This window comes from Orycteropus afer, unplaced genomic scaffold (assembly GCF_000298275.1).
Source record: "Orycteropus afer afer isolate SDZICR_OR568_19922 unplaced genomic scaffold, OryAfe1.0 scaffold00034, whole genome shotgun sequence".
Taxonomy (NCBI): Eukaryota; Metazoa; Chordata; class Mammalia; order Tubulidentata; family Orycteropodidae; genus Orycteropus; species Orycteropus afer.
The window spans coordinates 15,380,149-15,400,778 of record NW_006921621.1 but is presented as its reverse complement, the minus strand read 5'-3'; the positions used below and the strand labels follow the sequence as shown (position 1 = coordinate 15,400,778).

General features: G+C 44.4%; 1 protein-coding gene across 1 annotated transcript in view; it reads left to right on the top strand.

Moving 5' to 3' along the window:
- Window positions 1-20,630, top strand: part of PTK7 (protein tyrosine kinase 7 (inactive)) — a 97,982-nt gene that overhangs the window by 67,774 nt on the left and 9,578 nt on the right. The window contains exons 11-17 of the mRNA XM_042780333.1: window positions 190-339; window positions 456-606; window positions 706-833; window positions 1,949-2,152; window positions 3,892-4,047; window positions 4,881-5,113; window positions 6,112-6,192. Of these exons, the coding sequence (XP_042636267.1) occupies window positions 190-339; window positions 456-606; window positions 706-833; window positions 1,949-2,152; window positions 3,892-4,047; window positions 4,881-5,113; window positions 6,112-6,192 (1,103 nt within the window). The remainder of the gene's footprint in view (window positions 1-189; window positions 340-455; window positions 607-705; window positions 834-1,948; window positions 2,153-3,891; window positions 4,048-4,880; window positions 5,114-6,111; window positions 6,193-20,630) is intronic.

Genomic DNA, 20,630 nt, shown 5'->3' with positions numbered 1-20,630 from the left:
TGACACATGTGGCCTTACCATGAGTCAAAATCAACTCAGTGGCAACTGGTTTTCTGAGTATGGCTCAGAAGTGTTTAGGCATTGTCTGAGAGCAGTCAGAGCTGTGGTATGTTCTAAGTAGAGGTAATGACTGAGGGCTACCCATGCAACTCTAGTCTACCCCCAAATTTCCCTTCCTTGCCCTTGCAGATGGGAGAAGCCTCCCAGAGTGGGTGACGGACAATGCTGGAACCCTGCACTTCTCCAAGGTGACCCGTGGTGACGCTGGTAACTACACGTGCATCGCCTCCAACGGGCCACAGGGCCAGATCCAGGCCCACGTCCAGCTCACTGTGGCAGGTGCAACTATGGCTGGCCCCGGGGCTGGGGCTGGCAGGCCCTGGGGGCAACGGCCTTCCCCCACCAGCACAATTTGTTAACTGCCCCTTGCCCCTTGCCGGTCTCTTCCCATTCAGTGTTCATCACCTTCAAGGTGGAGCCAGAGCGCACGACTGTGTACCAGGGCCACACAGCCCTGCTGCGCTGTGAGGCCCAGGGTGACCCCAAGCCACTCATCCAGTGGAAAGGCAAAGACCGCATCCTGGACCCCACCAAGCTGGGCCCCAGGTAGGGCTGCCTCCCCCCGCCCTGCCCCACTACCACCCCTGCAGCCCCAGCTCCTGGGAGCTGGTGAGGTAGGTAGTGCTGTGGCTTCTCTCCCGACAGGATGCACATCTTTCAGAATGGCTCGTTGGTGATCCATGACGTGGCCCCCGAGGACTCAGGCCGTTACACCTGCATTGCAGGCAACAGCTGCAACATCAAGCACACGGAGGCCCCCCTCTACGTCGTGGGTATGGGCTGGGGAGGGTATCCTGCACAGGAACCAGGGGGACCAGACTTCTTACTCATCTTTGGACTCATTGGTGTCCTGTACACAGAAGGCACTTACATGTGTCTGGTGAGGGAGGGGATGTAGCTGTGTCCCTTCCACCTGCCAGTGTATAGTCTGATATTCCTTATAGCTGTCATTTAATTAACATTCCATGGGTGTGGCCTGGGGGGTGGAGGAGGGTGGCTTTCTTCCTAAAACGCTTCTTCCCAGATCCCCTGCAGCAGCCATCTATCCCCTGGTGGGTGAGGGGGGGCTCGGTCAGTATGCACAGACAGGACAAAGCCCCCTTGGCCAGAAGGCTCAGAGAGGATGGTGAGTCAGATACCAGCGTCAGGGATTCAGGGCCTGGGTCTAGCCTATCCTGCTAACCACCTCTGTGCCTGTGGAGAGTTGCTTCCCCTCTGGGGGCTGGTTTCTGCATCTACAGGATGGGGGTGGTTTAAATGAGAGGTTCTCAAACCTTTTAGACAAAGCAGCAGAACTATTTTTCTAGTCAAAGTATTATGGGTAAGAGTGAAGTGACAAGGACTGCTTGGTTAAAGCTGTTGAAGTGTATGTGGGAGCTGGTGGATATTACATGATCTCCCCCTTGGCCTCTCTCCCTCAGTTTCCTCAATATCTCTTGCTGTGCAACCCTAGGGCTCCCCGGTGGCCATCAAAAGCCCCCAGACTAGAAGATCCCATCTACAAATACATTTATGGAGAAACCTACTCTGTGCTGGGCAGTGTCTGGGCTGCCTTACAGTATCAAGTCACCCAGAAAGCGGGTTAAAAACTGGTGTGGATTTGCGCCTTGACAGATGTCCCCCACCTGATGTTCTGATGCCTATAGCCAGTTTGGCAATCACTGGCCTCATGCCCTCAGGGCTGCCCTATGACCTGGGTGGGACATGAGGACCTGGCCTTTAGTAAAGCCCAGTGAAGGTGACTGTCTTCCTTCCAGGTCTCTCTGGCTTGGTTAGGCCATTGAGTGTCTGGGAGGTTATCATATGTGTGGGGTGGGAAGGGGCTAGTAGAGAAATGGGGCTTGCGCCCGCCCACGGCCCCTCCCCAGACAGCTCTGTGTACTCTCAGACAAGCCTGTGCTGGAGGAGTCGGAGGGCCCAGGCAGCCCGCCCCCCTACAAGATGATCCAGACCATCGGGCTGTCAGTGGGTGCCGCTGTGGCCTACATCATCGCCGTGCTGGGCCTCATGTTCTACTGCAAGAAGCGCTGCAGGGCCAAGCGGCTTCAGAAGCAGCCGGAGGGCGAAGAGCCCGAGATGGAGTGCCTCAATGGTGAGGGGCCTGCCGCGGTGGGGGTGGTGAGGTGTGCAGGTACCAGTGCCCTCCTGCAGCTGTGGAGGCATTGTTTCAGCATTGCAGGAAGTGGGCCACTGTGCTGGGTCAGAGCTGTCCCACCCCTAGCTGGAAGCCAGGAATTTGGCTTCTGAGCAACCTGGCTTGACTTCTACTTTGAAGCCTCTTGGACCAGCTTCCTATGTTTCCCTGCCTTCTCCTCCCCCAGCACTAAACCACAGATGTAATTATATGTACACGTACCCGTTTCTGTTGCATATATTCCCCCCCCTTCCCCAAACTGGGAACTCCCTGGGGACAGTAGGGACCGTCTGACGTTGTTAGGTGCTGTCACCTGACGCTGTTAGGTGCTGTCAAGCTGGATCTGACTCATAGCAACCCTGTGTACAACAGAACAAAACACTGCCCTGTCCTGTGCCAGCCTCACAATTGTTGCTTTTCTTGAGCCCATTGTTGCTGCCACTGTGTCAGTCCATCTCATTAAGGGTCTTTTCCTTTTTCGCTGACCCCCTACCAATCATGATATCCTTCTCCAGGGACTGGTGGCCTTCTGATAACATGACCAAAGTATGAAAGATGAAGTCTGGCCATTCTTGCTTCTAAGGAGCAATCTTGCTGTACTTTTTCCGAGATGGATTTATTCCTTCTAGCCGTCCATGGTATATTCAGTATTCTCCGCCAGCACTGTAATTCAAATGTATCAATTCTTCTTTGGTCTTCCTTATTCATTGCCCAACTTTCAAGTGCGTAGAGACTATTGAAAATGCCATGGTTTGAGTCAGGTACACCTTTACACCTTAGTCTTCAAAGTGACATCTTTGTTCTTTTAACACTTTAAAGAGGTCTTTTGCAGCAGACTTGCCCAGTGCCATACATCGTTTGATTTCTTGACTGCTGCTTCCATGTGCATTGATTGTGGATCCAAGTAAAATGAACTCCTTGATGACTTTAGTCTTTCCTCCATTTACCATGATGTTGGTTATTGGATCAGTGCCTGGGTCTTCTTTTCAGCTTAGGCATTCAGAAGGGGGGCCTGGGTCTCCATCAGTATGGTTTGCCTTATCACTTTAGGGCTCTGTGCACAGGAGGCTCTAGGAAAGCAAAAACACTTCCATAGATGTGGTGTTCAGGGACCAGTGATGCTGATTAGACTTCTGTAGTTTTTTCCCATTTCAGAGATCAAAATCAGCTCCATCCAAGGCCCTGGGTAGCAATCTACATCTGAAAAATGAGCCATTGAACACCCTGTGGGGTACAGTTCTACTCTAACACACATGGGATCTCTGTGAGTCACAGTCGACAGCACCTGGTTGTAGGAGTCTCTGGGTGGTGCAAACAGTTAACACACTCAGCTGCTAGCCAAAAGGTTGACAGTCAAGTCCAGCCAGATGCACCTCAGAAGAAAGTCCTGGTGATCTTCTGAAAAATTAGTCAGAGCACATTCTGCTCTGACACATAGGGAATCGCCATAAGTTAAGAGTCACCTCAACAGTAACTGGGTAATCAGCTGTATCAATAAGTAGGCATACCCTAAGAATGCCCATCTCTCCCACCCCTCCAGCCCCATTGGTTTATTGGTTGGACTGGCCCTTTCACATGGAATGCTATGATTTGACCCAACTTGGTAAAAGGGGGAAATGGAGGAGAGAACTGAGGTCCCTGTGGTGGCCAGAGTTTTAGGGCTCGTCTCAACACACCCTCGTGGCACTCCTTCCCAGGTGGGCCTTTGCAAAATGGGCAGCCCTCAGCAGAGATCCAAGAAGAAGTGGCCTTGACAAGCTTGGGCTCTGGCCCAGCAGCCACCAACAAACGCCACAGCACAAGTGACAAGATGCACTTCCCACGGGCCAGCCTGCAGCCCATCACCACACTGGGTATGTTACTTTGGCTACAACTATATTGGCTTAACTATAGGCCACCAGTCTGTCTAGAGGCTAAGTTATGCCCTGATGGCTCTGAGTCCCTGAAATGTAGAATGTTAGCAGTGGATTGGAACATAGAAGAGATCTAGTCCAGTATGTCTCCAAGGCCTGGTGTTCACATGTCCCACCTCTGCAGACTGTGTCTTCCTGGACTACTTGCATTACCTATAGTGTCATTTACTTGATAATTTTATTTAAATTGACTCCTTTTTTCCCTTAACTTAAATAAAATTAGCTTTGTTCTAGGAAAAATGAGAGAAATTATGGGTTTGTGCTAGTTAAGTTTTTCCCTAGTATGCATTAAAGCATATAACTATGTTTCTCATGGTGGTGGGGGGGGGACCCAAACTCACGCCATTGAATTGATTCTGACTCATAGCGACCCCTATTGTGTTTCTGAGGCTGTAAATCTTCACGGAAGTGCCCCCATCTTCTTCCACGGAGCAACTGGTGTGTTTGAACTGCTGACCTTCTGGTTAGCAAATGCCTTACCTACTACGCCGCCAGGAGCCACCTAAAATTATCATGCATACCACCCTTTGGAAAACACTGAATTTGAGTCCAAATCCTTATTTTTACTATTGGAGACCCTGGAGCCCAGGGAGGCAGGGAGTGGCTTGCTCAGGGTCCTACAGCAGAACCAGGGCTAGTGCCCAGTCTAGGGATGAGGTATAGCAGAGAGTCCCCAGTATATGACATAGGGAGGCTAGACTGCCCTGCCTCAAGTTGAGGGGCTTCCTCTGCTTGGAGAAAGGCAGCTGGCTGACTCAGACCTGTACCTGCAGGAAAAAGTGAGTTTGGGGAGGTGTTCCTGGCCAAGGCACAGGGCTTGGAGGAGGGCATGGCAGAGACCCTGGTGCTTGTGAAGAGCCTGCAGAGCCGTGATGAGCAGCAACAGCTGGACTTCCGGAGGGAGTTTGAGATGTTTGGGAAGCTGAACCATGCCAACGTGGTGCAGCTGCTGGGGCTGTGCCGAGAGGCTGAGCCCCACTACATGGTGCTAGAGTATGTGGACCTGGTATGTAGCTGGCAGGGGCCTGGGGATCTAGGGCCAGTGCCCTGGGAGGATGAGGAGGGGACCTGGGGCACCATTGGAAACCTTGTCTCATGTAGTTTTGGCGAGACCTCAGCCTGCCTGCTGTTGCCATCTTGAGATGCTCAGCCTCCTGTGTGCCCAGCTCTGTCGCACCTGTCCTGCTTTATGGATGCTCCCTCTCTCCTACCACCCTGTGTCTGGGGCTGCTCCTGAGTTCTCCCTGGGCTTCTCGTTCCACACACTGCATGGATGGCTTCCTGGTCTTCCTCCCTGACCTGGGTTTTCTTTGGTTTGCCATTTTTCCTTCTGTCAGAGCTCATCATCTGTTGGGAATAAACTTATCAGACCCAGGTTTTCCTTCCTCCCCAGCACCCTAGTCCCATTGCTGGCATTAGTATTAGCCTAGTCACCAGCCTTCTCTTTTCCACCCAAGTTGCCATTGCCAGATCTACCCCTTACTCTTCATTCCCCACCTGGTCGAGACCTAATCCCTTTGTCTTCAAATTGCTGTTGATCAAATTCCCCCACTCGGGGCAGGAAGGAGGTTAATTCTTCATTTTTCCATTAACCAGTCCTTACAAATGCTTTATGTATGTGTCTGCTGCTGTGGTCTCCCTTGTTTGTTTGTGTCTATTAGATTAAAACAAACAAGCAAACAAACCCTGGAGAACCAGGGTTTCCTCTGGAGAAGGGGGAGAGGATGGAAGGCTGTATTTTCCTCTTTGCTTCCTGAGGGCAGGGGCCTTGTCACCCACCTGCTGGGGGCTCCCCTAAGGGTGGAAATGACAATCCTCTTTCCTTTCTCGTATGTTTGTTTGTTTGTTTTCTTCTTAATTCCTTTTGGGTTTTGCCCATGGGGAGGGCCAGGGCTTCTCACCAATTCCTTGGGGCAGGTACTTTGTGATCACCTGTTCAGTTTGATGCTGTAGAGCCAGTGACCCAGATCCAACCTGACACAAGGATGTTTGGTTCTCCTTTAGGGAGATTTAAAACAGTTCCTGAGGATCTCCAAGAGCAAGGATGAGAAATTGAAGTCACAGCCCCTCAGCACCAAGCAGAAGGTGAGGACAGTGGGGTGCGGGGCAAGGGGAGGAGTAAGGGCAGTCACAGTAATTGAGGTACCATTTATTCAGTGCTTCCTATGGACCAGGCCCTATGATGAGTGCTTATTACAACCGTCCTCTGAAATGTGTATTATTAGGTGCCATCACCCCATGTGATAGAAGAACTGCCCCCTAGGGTTTTCTAGATGGGAATCTTTATGGAAGCAGATTACCAGGTCTTTCTCCTGTGTAGCTCCGATGGGTTTGAACAACCAGCCTTTCAGTTAGCAGTCAAGCATTTAACCCTTGCTCCACCAAGGTTCCTTGTTACTGCTTTGTGAATGAAGCAACTAAGACTTAGAGAGACTTGCCCCAGCTCGTGTAGCCTGAAAGTGGCTCTGTGGTACTGAGTTGCCTTCATGTAGAAGAGGTGATTCTTGCCCTATCTCTGAGTCTCACCCAGCCTGGAGTAGGGAAGCAGCAGGCAACCAAGTCTGCAGGGGCCTGCTGTGCTGGGTATGGCCATGGGCAGGCTTCTACACCGCCTCTGACTGTAGAAGGCGACTGTGAATGGGCTGCCAGCTTTCACCCTCTGTGGTTTTCACACTTTCACTCTAGGGCTGTGTGCTGCCCAGCCTTTCCTTCCAGTTCTCTTTGCCTTCTGGGGCAAGGGTGGTTCCAGGCACAGAGCCCTTGCTGGCTGAGCAGGCCTGGGAGGAAATAGGGATGAAGGGAAATCTGGTCTACCCCCTGTCCACCTCAGATGGTACCTTCTTGATGCCTGGAGTTTGCTGTGGCCCAGTCTTTTCTTTCTTCTTTTGAGTTCTTCCTGCCCACTGCCTCCTCCTCTTACCTCTGAAATGGATCCACCTCCTTCCACATAATTTGGCATTCTACTTCCAAGCTGAAAGCCTGGTCACGCCATAAACCAATCAAAGCTCAGGGAAGGGTAAGCCCAGACAGTTAGAGTCCTCCCTTCCGGTAGCCATTCTTTGCCTAGTAGTCCTACACTCGAGGGAAGGGCTGAAGGGCATGGCTGTTTGATCAGTCAGAAGGATGGTGTTGTGGTCTGCCCCTTGACCTTTCTGGGGAAACAACTCAGTGTCCTTGCAGCCAGCTCTCACCCATTACAGGTGAACTTACTGAGGGCCAGACAGGCAAGTGACCTGGCTCAAGGTCACTAAGAGCTGGTCTTCCCACACCATACCACACTTCCTGCTTCTATCCCTGGGAAGCTGCTGAAACAGTCCGCAGTGGCTGCAGCTAAGAACCACATGGCAGGACATGTTATTCCAGCTAGGTGGGATTTCAGGCTCCCAGAGCAGACACATTAGGATACTGATGGAGCCAGCAAATCTTTACTGAGCCAGGCATAGCCTAAAGGCGCTTGGGATGCAGAATTGAAACTGACAGGTATGCTTCCCTTGGGGCACTTGTGATCTATGGGATAGATTAGAGAGGTGAGCATAACATGTGCCTTACAGACTTCAGGTAAGATACCTAAAGTGAGTAAGAGACACAAACAAGGGATACCAAAAATGAAGACCTCCAGGAGGAGGGTAGACAGATGGCTGTGGTTAACAAAGGTTTCCTGGTAGAGACAGCTATTTGTTTTGAGTTCAGTTCACAAGGACAGGAAGTAATTGAATGTCAGGAAGGGGACTGCTTCAGGAGAGAGGAGAGTCAGGGTGGGTTTCTCTGGCTGGAGCAGGGATGTCCGTGGGCTGACAGGAAGTCAGTCACATGACCTGAGGGATTCGGTTCTAAAAGCCATCACCACCTTTGCTAAAAATTATTACTACCCTTTTTGGCCGTAATATCTTAAGTGGGACAGGGGAGCTTCAGTAAGGTGGGTTCCATGCTCTCCAAGGACAATATCCTGCATCAAATGAGGGGTTTGCAAAAAAAAAAAAAAGCTGGTTTCTAGACCCTACTTCAGACCAAGGTAATCAGAGTCTCTGAGAGGGGGCCGGCTAAACCATCAAGTGCCATCAAGTGGAAAACAACTCATAGCGACTCCCACTGGGTTTCTGAGGCAGTAAATTTTTACAGAAGTAGATTGCCCAATCTTCCTTCTGTGGAGTGCCTGAGGATCACATGGTCTACCAGTCCCTTGGACTGATTGTTTCCATGTGTCTTTGGGAGCTCTGGTGGTGTAGTACCTAAGGCATTTGACTACTAACCAGAAGGCTGGTGGTTCAAACCCACCAGCCACTCCTTGGAAGGAAGGTTGGGCAATCTACTTCTATAGTGATAGTGCCTCAGAAACACGAGGAGGGGTTGCTGCTGTGAGTCAGATCTGACTCGATGGCAGTGTGTTTGTTTCTTTCGTTCTTTTTTGCTCTGGACAAGGAGATACCTATCGTTAGATCTAGATGGCCGCTTGCAAGCTTTTAAGACCCCAGTTGCTACTCACCAAAGTAGGATGTAGAATAGTGTTTTTGTGTAGTATGTTATGCCAATTGAGCTTGATATCCCCTGTGACCACAGTCCTGAGCCTGTAGGTACAACTACTCACTCCCTCCGGGTAGCTGGCTGTAGCCAAGAAGCCACCACAACCTTCCCCCTTGTCGGCTCTACTGTATACCTGGATGAAATCAAAATCTTTAAGAAAGATAAACTAAAATGAATAGTATTTTCTTGTGCTAGTAATTTAGTGGGCTGCCCTGTCTCGCTATATTCCTAGGACCCTAGGGGAATAAAAGGAGGAAAAGTTGCCTTTTTAAAGGGAAGGGGAGTGGTAGGCAGGGTGTTCCCTGGCCAGCTGGAGATGGAACGGGGGTACTGTGGTTGGTGTAGGTGGGCTAGGGGAAGCACCAGAAGATTTTCAAGACAGCAGTGGAATAGTGGCAGAAATCAAAGACACAGCCCCTGGGTGTTAGTGGAATTGTAGGTAATGCTTATTAGAGTAGCTGATAAGATGGTAGAGATTTTGAAATCAGAGAACTGAATTGTGGTTTCTCCATGGATCACCCACAAACTAATGACACAGCTGAGGAGCAGGATCAGCTTGGCATACCTGATGGAGTCAGATACCATGTGGGAGACAGAAAGCCTATTGTGACAGGAGCTCAGCAGTGTCACCATGGGTTAGCGAGAATTTGGGCCAGCCCTTGGGGTACTAAAGTTGAGAAGGAAGGGGTGGATCTGGTTTGAGTGTAATAGAATTCTCTATTTCTGTCTTCGCTCAGCCAGTATTTCCAGAAGCACTGCTTTTCTGGAAAGATAGCAAGTTAATCACCATGCCAAGACTACACTCTTCTCGGGTCCCTTGACTGGCGGCAGATTGTTTCATTTGTGAGCAAGTGAGATCAGAGAGTAGGATGAGGGGAACACAGGTTGCCACTTATAGATAACCAAGCAAGCCTGGCCCATGCCCTGGGGTTTTGATGCTTGAAGTAGAGTTGATTCCGTTTATAATGACCACTACAGTGGTCATCTGACCCTTTACCATCAGTAGCATTCGGGGCATTCTGAGGATAGCATTCTGGGGGAAGGGGTCGTTTGGGGGATGTGGCCTTTACTGTGGTCTTACTTTCCCCTGGACAGTCAGTTCGGAGCTCTGCACCTAGGACGGTGCTCAGTAATCCTGGTGGATCATTCACCTGACCTCTTCTTTAACTCTCTTCACTGGCTAAACACATTTGGTTGGAAGTTATCCAGAGATTTTTGTCTTTGCTTTTGAAGAAGTGCATCAAGAAGATGAGATTTTTTTCCCTCATTTTTTCTTACTCTGATGTTACCATTCATTCAGTGGTTCTGCTTAGTGCAGTGTTAGCCAATATGTTGGCTGTGTAGACAGGTCCAGTCTGGTGGTGGTTTCAGTCAGCTCTGTCCAATAGAACGTCCTGCTGTGATGGAAATGTTCCGTATCTGTGCTGTCACTACAGCAGCCACTAGCTCCATACGGCTACTGAGCACTTGATACATGACTAGAGCAACTGAGCAACTTTTTCATTTTAATAAGTTTTATTTAATTTAAATGTAAATAATCACATGAGGCTAGTGGCTACTGTATTTGACAGCACAAGTTTAGACTAATGTTTTTAAAACTCTTTCAAGTGAGACCCACAGTAGTAAGTGTTCATTTATATCACAGTCAGTACACACGTATCTATATGGTTAAAAAAAAAATCCAAAGTTTCATGAGACTTAACCTTACTAAGTGTGATGTATTCTGGTATGTGTGTGTGTGTGTGTGTGTGTTTATTTATTTATTTTGCAGTGTTTTCCCCCCTCCCCTCCCACCTCTGGTAATCAATAAAGAAGGTTTCCTTCCATATATAAACTTTTCCTTGACTTTTTGCGATAATGAAATAATGCAATATTTGTCCTTCTGTGATTGACTTATTTCACTGAACATAATGTCCTCCAAGTTCATCCATGTTATGAGTGATTTGCAGATTCTACGTTATTCTTTAGTGTTGCATATTATTCCATAGTGTGTATGTACCATAGTTTGATTATCCATTCTTCTGTTGACAGGCACCTACATTGTTTCCATCTTTTTGCTGTTGTAAATAGTGCTGCAATGAACATTGGTGTGCATATATCTGTTCTTGTCCTGGCTCTCACCTCTTTAGGATATATACTTAGTAATGGAACTGCTGGGTCAAATGGTATTTCTAATTCCAACTTTTTAAGGAATTGCCATACTGCTTTCCACAGTGTTGTATCATTTTATAGTCCATAGTCCCAATCTTTCCACATCCTTGCCAGCACTTGTTATTTTCCGTCTTGTTGAACTTTGCTATTAGTGCTGGCTCCAGATGGTATCTTGTTCTTGTTTTGATTTACATTTCTCTAGTGGCTAATGATTGTGACCTTTTTTTCATGTGTTTGTTGGCTGCCTGAATATCCTCTTTGGTGAAGTGTCTATTCATGTCTTCTGCTCATTTTTACATTGGATTGTTTGTCTTTTTGTTGAGTGTTAGAGTTTTCTATAAATTTTAGAGATATATCACTTGTCAGATATGTTGTTGCCAAATATTTTTTCCCAATCTGTAGGTTTTCTTTCTACTCTTTTGGAGAAATCTTTTGAAGTACATAAAAATTTAATTTTTAGAAGATCTGTTCATCTAGTTTATCTTCTGCTGTTTGTGCATTTTGGGTTGTGCTGAACAGTCTATTTATGCCATAAATGAGGGCCCCTGAATTTGCCCCTATTTTTTCTTTGAGGAACTTTATAGTTTGACATTTCACATTCAAGTCTTTGATCCATCTGGAGTTAGTTTTTGTGTATGGTGTGATGTACAGACCTTGTTTCATTTTTCTACAAATGCATATCCAGTTTTGCCAGCATCATTTGTTAAAGAGACCATCTCTTCCTATGCACTGGATTTTAGCCCTTTTTCAAAAATCAGCTGAACATAGGTCGATGAATCTATTTCTGGGTTCTCAATTCTATTTCACTGTTGTTGTACTAATACCAAGCTGTTTGATAACTGTGGCTATATACTATGTTTTGAGATCCAGGAATGTGAGACCTCTTACTTTGTTCTTCAGTAGTGCTTTGCTTATCCAAGGTCTCTTTCCTTTCCATATAACGTTAGTGATTGGTTCTTCCATATCCTTAAAGAATGTTGATGGGATCTGTATTGGGATTGTATTGAATGCACAGATTGCTTTGAGTAGCATTGAGACTTTTACAATGTTCAGTCTTCTTATCCACGAACATGGTATGTTCTTCCCTTTATGTAGATCTCTTATGGTTTCTTGAAGTAGTGTTTTGTAGTTTTCTTTGTACAGGTATTTTGTGTCCCTAGTGAGATTTATTCCCAAGTATTTTGTTTTATTTTTTAGTAGCTATTGTAAATGGTAGGAGCTCTGGTAGCCTAGTGCTTAAGGCATTTGACTGCTAACTAGAAGGCTGGCAGTACAAACCCACCAGCCACTCCTCAGAAGTAAGATTGGCGATCTACTTCCTTAGTGATACTGCCTCAGAAACCCAAGGAGGGGTTGTTATGAGTTGGATCCGACTTGATGGCAATCAGTGTATTGTAAATGGTATTTATTTCTTTATTTCCTTTTCAATAATCTCTTTGCTGGTATAGAGGAATCCAACTGACTTTTGGACGTTGATCTTGTATCCTGCCGCTATACTAAATCTTTCAATTAGTTCCAGTAGTTTTTTTGCTGAGTCTTTTGGATTTTCTATGTATAGGATCATATCACCTGCAAATAGGGATAGTTTTACTTCTTCCGTACCAATTTTGATACCTTTGATTTCCCTTTCTTGACTTATTGCCCTGGCTAGGACGACTTCCAATATAGTGTGGAATGGAAGTGGTGATAGAGGGCATCCTTATCTGGTTCCTGTCCACAAGGGAAATGGTTTCAGTCTCTCTCCATTGAGATTAATGTTGGCTCTTGGTTTTACATATATGCCCTTTATTATGTTGAGGAATTTCCCTTCTATTCCTATTTTGCCAAGAGTTTTTTAATCAGGAATAGGTGTTGGATTTTATCAAATGCCTTTTCTGTATTGATGGATGTGATCATATGGTTCTTTTCCTTTGTTTTATTTATGTGGTGGATGATGTTGATTGTTTTTTCTAATGTTGAACCATCCTTGCATAACTGATAGAAACCCTAGTTGGTTATAATGTATTATTTTTTGGATATGTTGTTGGAGTCTGTTGGATAGGATTTTGTTGAAGATTTTTGCATCCATATTTATGAGGGATATTGGTCTGTAGTCTTCCTTTTTAGTGATGTCTTTGCCTGGTTTTGGTATCAAGGTTATGCTTGCTTCATAAAATGAACTTGGGAGGATTCCATCCTTTTCTATATTCTGGAATAGTTTGAGTAGGGTTGGTGTTAGTTCTTCTCTGAACATTCAGTAGAATTTTCCAGTGAAACCATCTGGGCCAGGGTTTTTCTTTGTTGGTAATTTTTTTATGACCTTTTAAATTTCTTCTTTTATTAGGGGCCTGTTCAAATTTTCCACCTCAGTCTGTTAGTTTAGGTAAGCAGTATGTTTCTAGAAATCTGTCCATTTCTTCTAGATTTTCAAATTTGTTAAGTATCGTTCTTTATAGTATCCTGATAAAATTATCCTTTTAATTTCTGATGGTTCTTTTGTGATGTTGCCAAATTTGTTTTTTATTCATGTTTATATTCTCTCCCTCTTTTCCTTTGTTAAATTTGACAGTGGTTTGTCAATTTCATTAGTCGTTTCAAAAAACCAACCTCCAGTCTTGTTGATTTTTTTCTGTTGTCTATTTTCTTTTTCATAGATTTCTGCACAAATGTATTTTTTTAAAAAAAAATTTTATTGTGATCTGGGTGAAAGTTTACAGAGCAAATTCACTTTCCATACAGCAGCTTATATACACTTTGTCTTGTGACATTGACTGAAATTTCCCACAATGCAACAGCTCCCCTCGTACTTCCTCCCCCTTAGTTACCTCTTCCCTGTGTCCTTCCCTCCCGTGCACTCCTGCCCCCTGAGCTGTCTCCCTGTGCGTACACAGCCCTTCTATTCTCCCATGATTATTGTCTCCAAGGAGTGTATCTACCTAATATAAATGTTCAGCTCCTATGCCTGTCTTTTGTTTGGCTGGAAACCACAGGGATGAGTTCAATTCCACACTTGAAGGGTAGTGAGGGGCCATAGTCTACATGGTTCCATCAGGCTCTATCAGACCTGCAAACCTGGTGCCCCTCCCCCCCCCCCTTTTAAATGATTTTGTTCCATATTGTTCTCACACTCTATCCCTGATCTCCGACATAGATCCTCCTCCTAGTGGTTAACAGTAGTAGCTGGGCACCATCTAGTTCTGGTCTCATAGTTGTATAGCCTGAGGATCACATGGTGTACCATTGGACTAATTGTTTCCACGTGGCTTTGGTTTTCTCTATTCTTCTTTCCTGGGGATGAGAAGAGACACATTGTTGCAATAGATGGATGCTTGCAAGCTTGAGATTCCACTGGCTGCTTGCCAAAGTAGGATGTGGAACAATGTTTTTGTGTAGTATGTTATGTCAGTTGAGCTTGATGTCCCCTGAGACTATGGTCCGGAGCCCACAGGTCCAACTGTTCCCTCCCTCTGTGGCCAAGAAGTGACTGCAATCTTGTTCCTTGTCAGCTCTACTGTATACCAGAACATACAGATACACTTGTAGAAACATTGTCTGCCAACCCTGTAAGTGGTCATGGGCACACTCCCCCCTGCATAGACATGGTCTTGGGCACACTCCCCACTGCAAACAAAGACATACCTAATCGTTCAGCCTGTCCACCTATGTATCTACTCATAGATCCATGTTTGCCTTCTCCGACAATGCAGTACTGTATATTCTGTTCAAATCTTTACTATTTCTTTTCTTCTGGTGGCTGTAGGCTTTTTTTGCTGCTCTTTTTCTAATTGTTGGAGATGTTGGGTTAAGGTGTTGATTTTGGCTCTTTCTTCTTTTTTGATGTGTGTATTTATTGCTATAAATTGGCCTCTGATCACTGCTTTTGCTGTGTCCCAAAGACTTTGGTATGTTGTGTTTTCATTCTCGTTTGATTCAAGGAATTTTTTAATTTCATTTTTCATTTCTTCTATCCAACCAGTCATTTTCATGGAGGGTATTCTTCAGTTTCCACATGTTTGCTCTTTTTCCATTGATCTTCCTATTGTTGATTTCTCATTTTATAGCATTGTGATCTGAGAAGATGCTTTGCAGTATTTCAATGTTTGTAAATTTATTAAGGCTTGCTTTGTGGCCTAACATATTGCCAAAAGGGCAGGGAGGCCACATCTTCTGACCTCCTCTAACCCCACAAAAAGAAAACAGCATCACCATCAGTAGCCCAAGGCCTATTCCGCAAGGCCATCCATGCTTCCTCCCTCCAGTCCTTTCACCAGCCCTGACACCAACCATTCCTCCTGCAGCACTCACCACCTTTCTGCTGGGTTCAATAATTCACTGCTCTGTGGCCACACAGAACTCACAGATTTGGGGTTTATTAGGGAAGCACCAGGTTACAATTCAAGTTCAGGAAAAACGCTCAGTCTCTCAGTCTGCCATCTCTCCACCAACAGTCTCTCACAGTCTCTCTCCCAGCAGTGCATGCCCTTGGTGTCTCTCTTAGCAATGTGTGTCTCTTGTGTCTCTTTCCCAGCAGCGTGTGTCTCTCGGAGCGTGATCTCTCAGGAGTGCATTTCTTTCAGGAGCGCATTTCTCTCAGCAGCACATCTTTTGCAGCCAGCAGTCAGAGAGAGACTTCTGCCTCTAGGAGTCCTCCTTTTGAGGAGCAGAGTGGCCAAACTAGCCAATCATAACATCAGAATTCTAGGCACCTGAGAGACAGTGAACTTCCCAGAACATTGCTTTGTGCCACTCCCAACAGAAATACCCCAGGTGGATAACTTTTATACTCAGGAGCTCCTCAGTTGCTCACAGCAAATTCCACCATGGAGTTTACAAAGACTTATGGCTAGAAAAGCCATGCCAGGTAATTTACTACACCGCACATATGGTCTGTCCCGGAGAATGTTCCATGTGTGCTGGAAGAGAATGTATATTGTGCTATTGTTGGATTAAGTGCTCTGTGTATGTCTATAAGGTCAAGTTGGTGGATTGTATTGTTTAGTTCTTCTGCGTCTTTGTTAAGTGAGTTTCTTTCCAGTTGTTCTGTCTTTGAAAGTGGTGTATTAAAGTCTCCTACTATGACTGTGAAGTCATCTATTTGTCTTTTCAATTCTATTAAAGTCTGATTTGTGTATTTTGGGGCTCTTTCGTTGAGTGCATTATGCATTATGGTTATGTCCTTCTGTCCAATTGATCCTTTAATCATTATCTTGTCTTAATCATTCCTTGTCTCTTATGGTGGTTTTTGTCTTAAAGTCTGTTTTATCAGAAATTAATAATGCCACTCCTGCACTTTTATGGTTGCCATTTCCTTATATATCTTTACCAACCTTTGATTTTTAGTCTATTTGTGCCTTTCTCTTTAAGGTGTGTCTCTTATAGACAGCATATTGACGGGTTATGTTTTCTTATCTAACGTGCAACTTTGTGTCTCTTGAGTAGTGCATTTAATCCATTGACATTCAGTGTAATTATTGATAAGTATGAATTTGTTGCTGTTGTTTTGTTACATGTTTTTTCATGGTGTTACAGATTTCTTTGTTCCATATAATTTTCTGTGCTGGGCCCTTTTTGTTTATGAATCATGTTATCACTTCCTTTGTTGTTGTTTTAGCATTTGCTAAATATTTGTGCTTGTCCTTTTTTTTTATTGTGATGTGAAGGTTTATCATTTTTCTTTGAGGTTACTCTGTGATTTATAATTTTTTTCCCAAGTTTAGAACAGTCCATTCTATTGCAATATTTGTCTTGCAATAATTGTCTTGACTTCCTCACCATTTAGAAGTTCTGTAACTACACTATTTTTTCCCTCTTTTTATTTTGTAGTTGTCCTCATTTGCCAATTGAAATCTCTGGTTCCCTGTTTACAATCTTGTAGGCTTTATTTACTTTGGATACTTCCATAACTGGGTTGGTTTCTGGGTTATGTCATCATGTCTGTTAATGGTCAGTTGTTGTTTGCTATTGTTGGTTTTCTGTCCAAAGGACTCCCTTTAGCATCTCTTGTAAGATTGGTCTGGTTTTAACAAATTCCCTTAATTTCTGCTTATCTGGAAATGCTCTAATTTCACCATCATATTTGAGGGACAATTTTGCTGGGTTTATAATTCTTGGTTGGAAATTTGCCTTCTCACCTGCATGGTTTCTGCTAAGAAACCAAAGCTTAGTATTATTGATTGTCCTTTGTAGATAAGTTTTTGTTTTTCCTGTGCTGCTTTCAGGATTCTTTCTTTGTCTTTGGTTTTGGTGAGTTTGATGATATGTCTTGGTGATTTTCTTTTGAGGTCTATCCTGTTTGGAGTTTGTTGGACTTCTTGCATGGATATGTTCTTGTCTTTCATCATATCAAGGAAATTCTCCTTTAACAAATCTTCAACAATTTTCTCTGTGGTTTTATTTGTTTCTTCGTGTTCTGGTATTCTGATTACACATAGGTTACTCCTTTTGATGGTATCCCATATTAGGCTTTCTTCATTTTGTTTTGATCTTTTTTCTGATTGATCCCTTTCCAAAGAAATATTAAGGTATTTGTCTTCAATCTCACTAATTCTGTCTTCCATTGATTTAATTCTATCCTTTTGCCAATTCAATGTGTTGTCTGCTTCTGATAATTTAGTATCAATCTTCTGGATTTCTGTGTGTAGATTTTGTATCATTTCTAATTTCTCATTTATTTTGTCATTTTGTTCTTGTATTGTCTTCTGAAATTGTTCTAGGGTTTTCTCTGTCTTTTCCTCAACATTGTCAGTGTTTTCCTTATTCTGTCTCTCAGTCCATTGAAGGTACCTAAATATAGTTCTCTGAATTCCTTATCAGGGAGTTCCAATGCTTTTCTTCCTCAGGGATGTATTCTGGGTCTATATCCTGGTCCCTTGTTTCTACTGCTTTATCTTGGTTCTTTTTGTGGACTGTGATTGTCTTTTGTTTCTGTCTCTGAGACATTGTGATGTTTCTGTGTTTATGTTTAATTGGCTATTATATGTTGGAGTGATTCATCCAAGAATTTTGTTTTCTTTGGATATATCTGAGTAAGCCAGGTGTTGTGCTTCTCTAATCACTAGTGGACAGCACTTATGCACTCACCATCTGTCTCCTTTCCACTCATCAGCCTCCCATATATCCGTGCTGTCTTTGGCAAGTAGAGCCTATTCTTAAGTCTCTGGAATCCGAATGTGAATGCTGTCACTTTAAATATCCAAAATGGCCACCACTTTTAAACATTCAAGATGGCTATGCCCTTGGTCACTTTAAATATCTAAGATGGCCACCACTTGTAAACATTCAAGATGGCTATGCCCTTGGTCACTTTAAATATCTAAGATGGCCACCACTTGTAAACATTCAAGATGGCTATGCCCTTTGGACACCCAAAAGTCCACAGCTCAGTTTGTCTCCTTCTTTGTTGTTTCCCTTTTTATTCATCAGCCAGTGTCATAGTTGTCCATGCAGCCCTTGGTGACCAGGGCCAATTTTTCAGGTTAATTCTTGGGTCCTAACACCACTTGGAAATATTCAGGCCGTCTGTGCTATCATGGTAGCTGACAAGTCTGCAGCTCCATTTGTCTCCTTACTATTTTCATTCAGGTTCTTCTACTTGTTGGTGTTTAATCTACTTCTGTATCCTTCCTTTCAAAGCTCAGGGCTCCAGGATTATCTTCTGTATCTGTGTCAATTGGTTTCTCTTTCCTTTGTTGAAGAGGGTCTGTGTAGTTTGTCTGCCTTTTCTGTCATCTAACCAAAAGTCTAGAAATCCACTCTGATATTTTTTATTCCTTTTTTTTTTTTTTTTTAAGTGCTGGTTAAAACTTGTCCTATGGAGCAGTTCAATTCTGTCCTATCATTCTGTCCTGCCTGTGGGTTAGAATCCACTTGACAGCAATGGTTGTTTTTGTTTTGTTTTGTTTTAATAAGACTTACTAAGGATCTTTGGTGGTACAATTTAAAGTGCTCAGCTACTAACTGAAAGGTCAGCGGTTTGGACCCATCAGCAGCTCCATGGAAGAAATGACCTGGCGATCTGCTCCTGTAAAGATTACAGCTTAGGAAGTCTTATGGGGCAATTCTGCTCTGTCCTATGGTGTCACTAGGAGTTGGAATCAACTCAGCGTCACACGACAGCAAAGACTCACTAACTTGATTTCATGACATACTAATAGCTTGTATTCCACAGTTGGAAAACCACCAGTGGAGGCATGAGGGGCCAAGCGGACATGTTACTGGTCATTGTAAATGAGGCTGAGAGCTTTTGGAGCAACTCTTCTCCCAGCGTTTGGGCTCAGCTCTTCTGCCAGCCTTTCTGTGATCCTATGGGCTCACTAGTGGGCAGCCAGCCCTTCCTGGCCACCATCACCAGCAGTATGAGCCATGAGAACAGCTGTAGTGCTAAGGCAATAGCTAGGCTTTGGAAGTAGGCTGTGTGGAAAGCCTGGCTAGAAGTCCTTGGGCAAAGCTGAGGATGAGGCCTGCCTCCAGAGTGGATGTAAAGATGAATACTTGTCCCAGCACAGGTCCTGGCACAAAGTAGGCACTCAGCAAAAGTCCCATTGCCCTTCTCTTTCATTAGGTGGTTTCTTATTGCATTAGAACTGGTCGTCTCTGTTGATTTGGCAGCAGCACCCTCTACATTGGCTTTTACTCCCCCCTTTTTGGACCTCAGGAGCACAGAATTAGATTAATCATATATAACCATTAAAACAAAACAAAACAAAAAACCCAAATCTTACTGCTATCAAGTCAGATCTGACTCCTAGTGACCCTCCTTTGGGTTTCTGAGGTGGCATCACTATGGATGTAGATTGCCCAGTCTTCCTACCAAGGAGTGGCTGGTGGGTTTGAACCTCCAGCATTCTGGTTAGCAGTCATATGCCTTAGGTGCTACACCACCATTAGACACTTTTTTTTTTTCCTGAACCATTTGATACAAGGTGGAAACAGATTTTTGAACTTTTGGATTTGATACCTTATTGGATCTTGATTTGTTTTTCCTTGCTCACCAATGACATTGGTTATTGGCCACATTCTTCTCTTCCTCCCTCTGTGACTGCATTGTGTGGTGGCTGACTTCTCCCATGTGGATCCCGAGAGTGAGTCTGTGACCAGAAGAAACACACAGCTGGCTAGTAATGTATTAAGGAACCTTCCACAAGTTACTTAAACCCTTTTTGCATCTCTGTTTGCCTAGTTTTTTACATCCACAGAAATGCTTCAGGCAACAGAGGTGAAAGGGTCTGAAATCTTTACAAACTCTCTCGTGGGACTCTGGCTTTATATCTGTGTTGCCTGGACCACATTCTCCCTGGTGGCACCCTTTTCTGGATACAATTTTTTTTTTTAACTTTTTTTATTTAAATAAGGGGAATTCTATCATATGGAAAGAGCTCATATAATCACTTATTTGAAGGGATAAATAATAGGTATTGAACCTGGGCAAAAAGGCCAAGAATGAATGTCACTACCAGGATGGAGAATCCATGATTCAATTTCCAATCCAAGGTGAAAGTTTCCAAAAGATAATATATAAACAAGTTGCACATTACACATCACGTTACACATTACATCATTTGCCCTTTTAAATACCTGGTCTTCATGAAAAGACAAAGAGAAGAAAGACCAAAAAATAAACAAACAAAAGGAAACAACACATCAAAAAACCCTCTCAAGAACAAAACAGAAAAATCCCAAATCTGGGTACAGTTCTGATATGGGTACAATCTCTGGGCTGTCCTCTCACCGGGAGCCCTGCCTTGAACATTTCCTGTTATATTGTATGACATGCAATAAATGCTTAAGTAATATTTGTTCAGTGTGTTAAGATATACCTTAAAATGTTGACATAATTTTGTGTGTGTGTGTGTGTGTGTGTGTGTGTGTGTGTG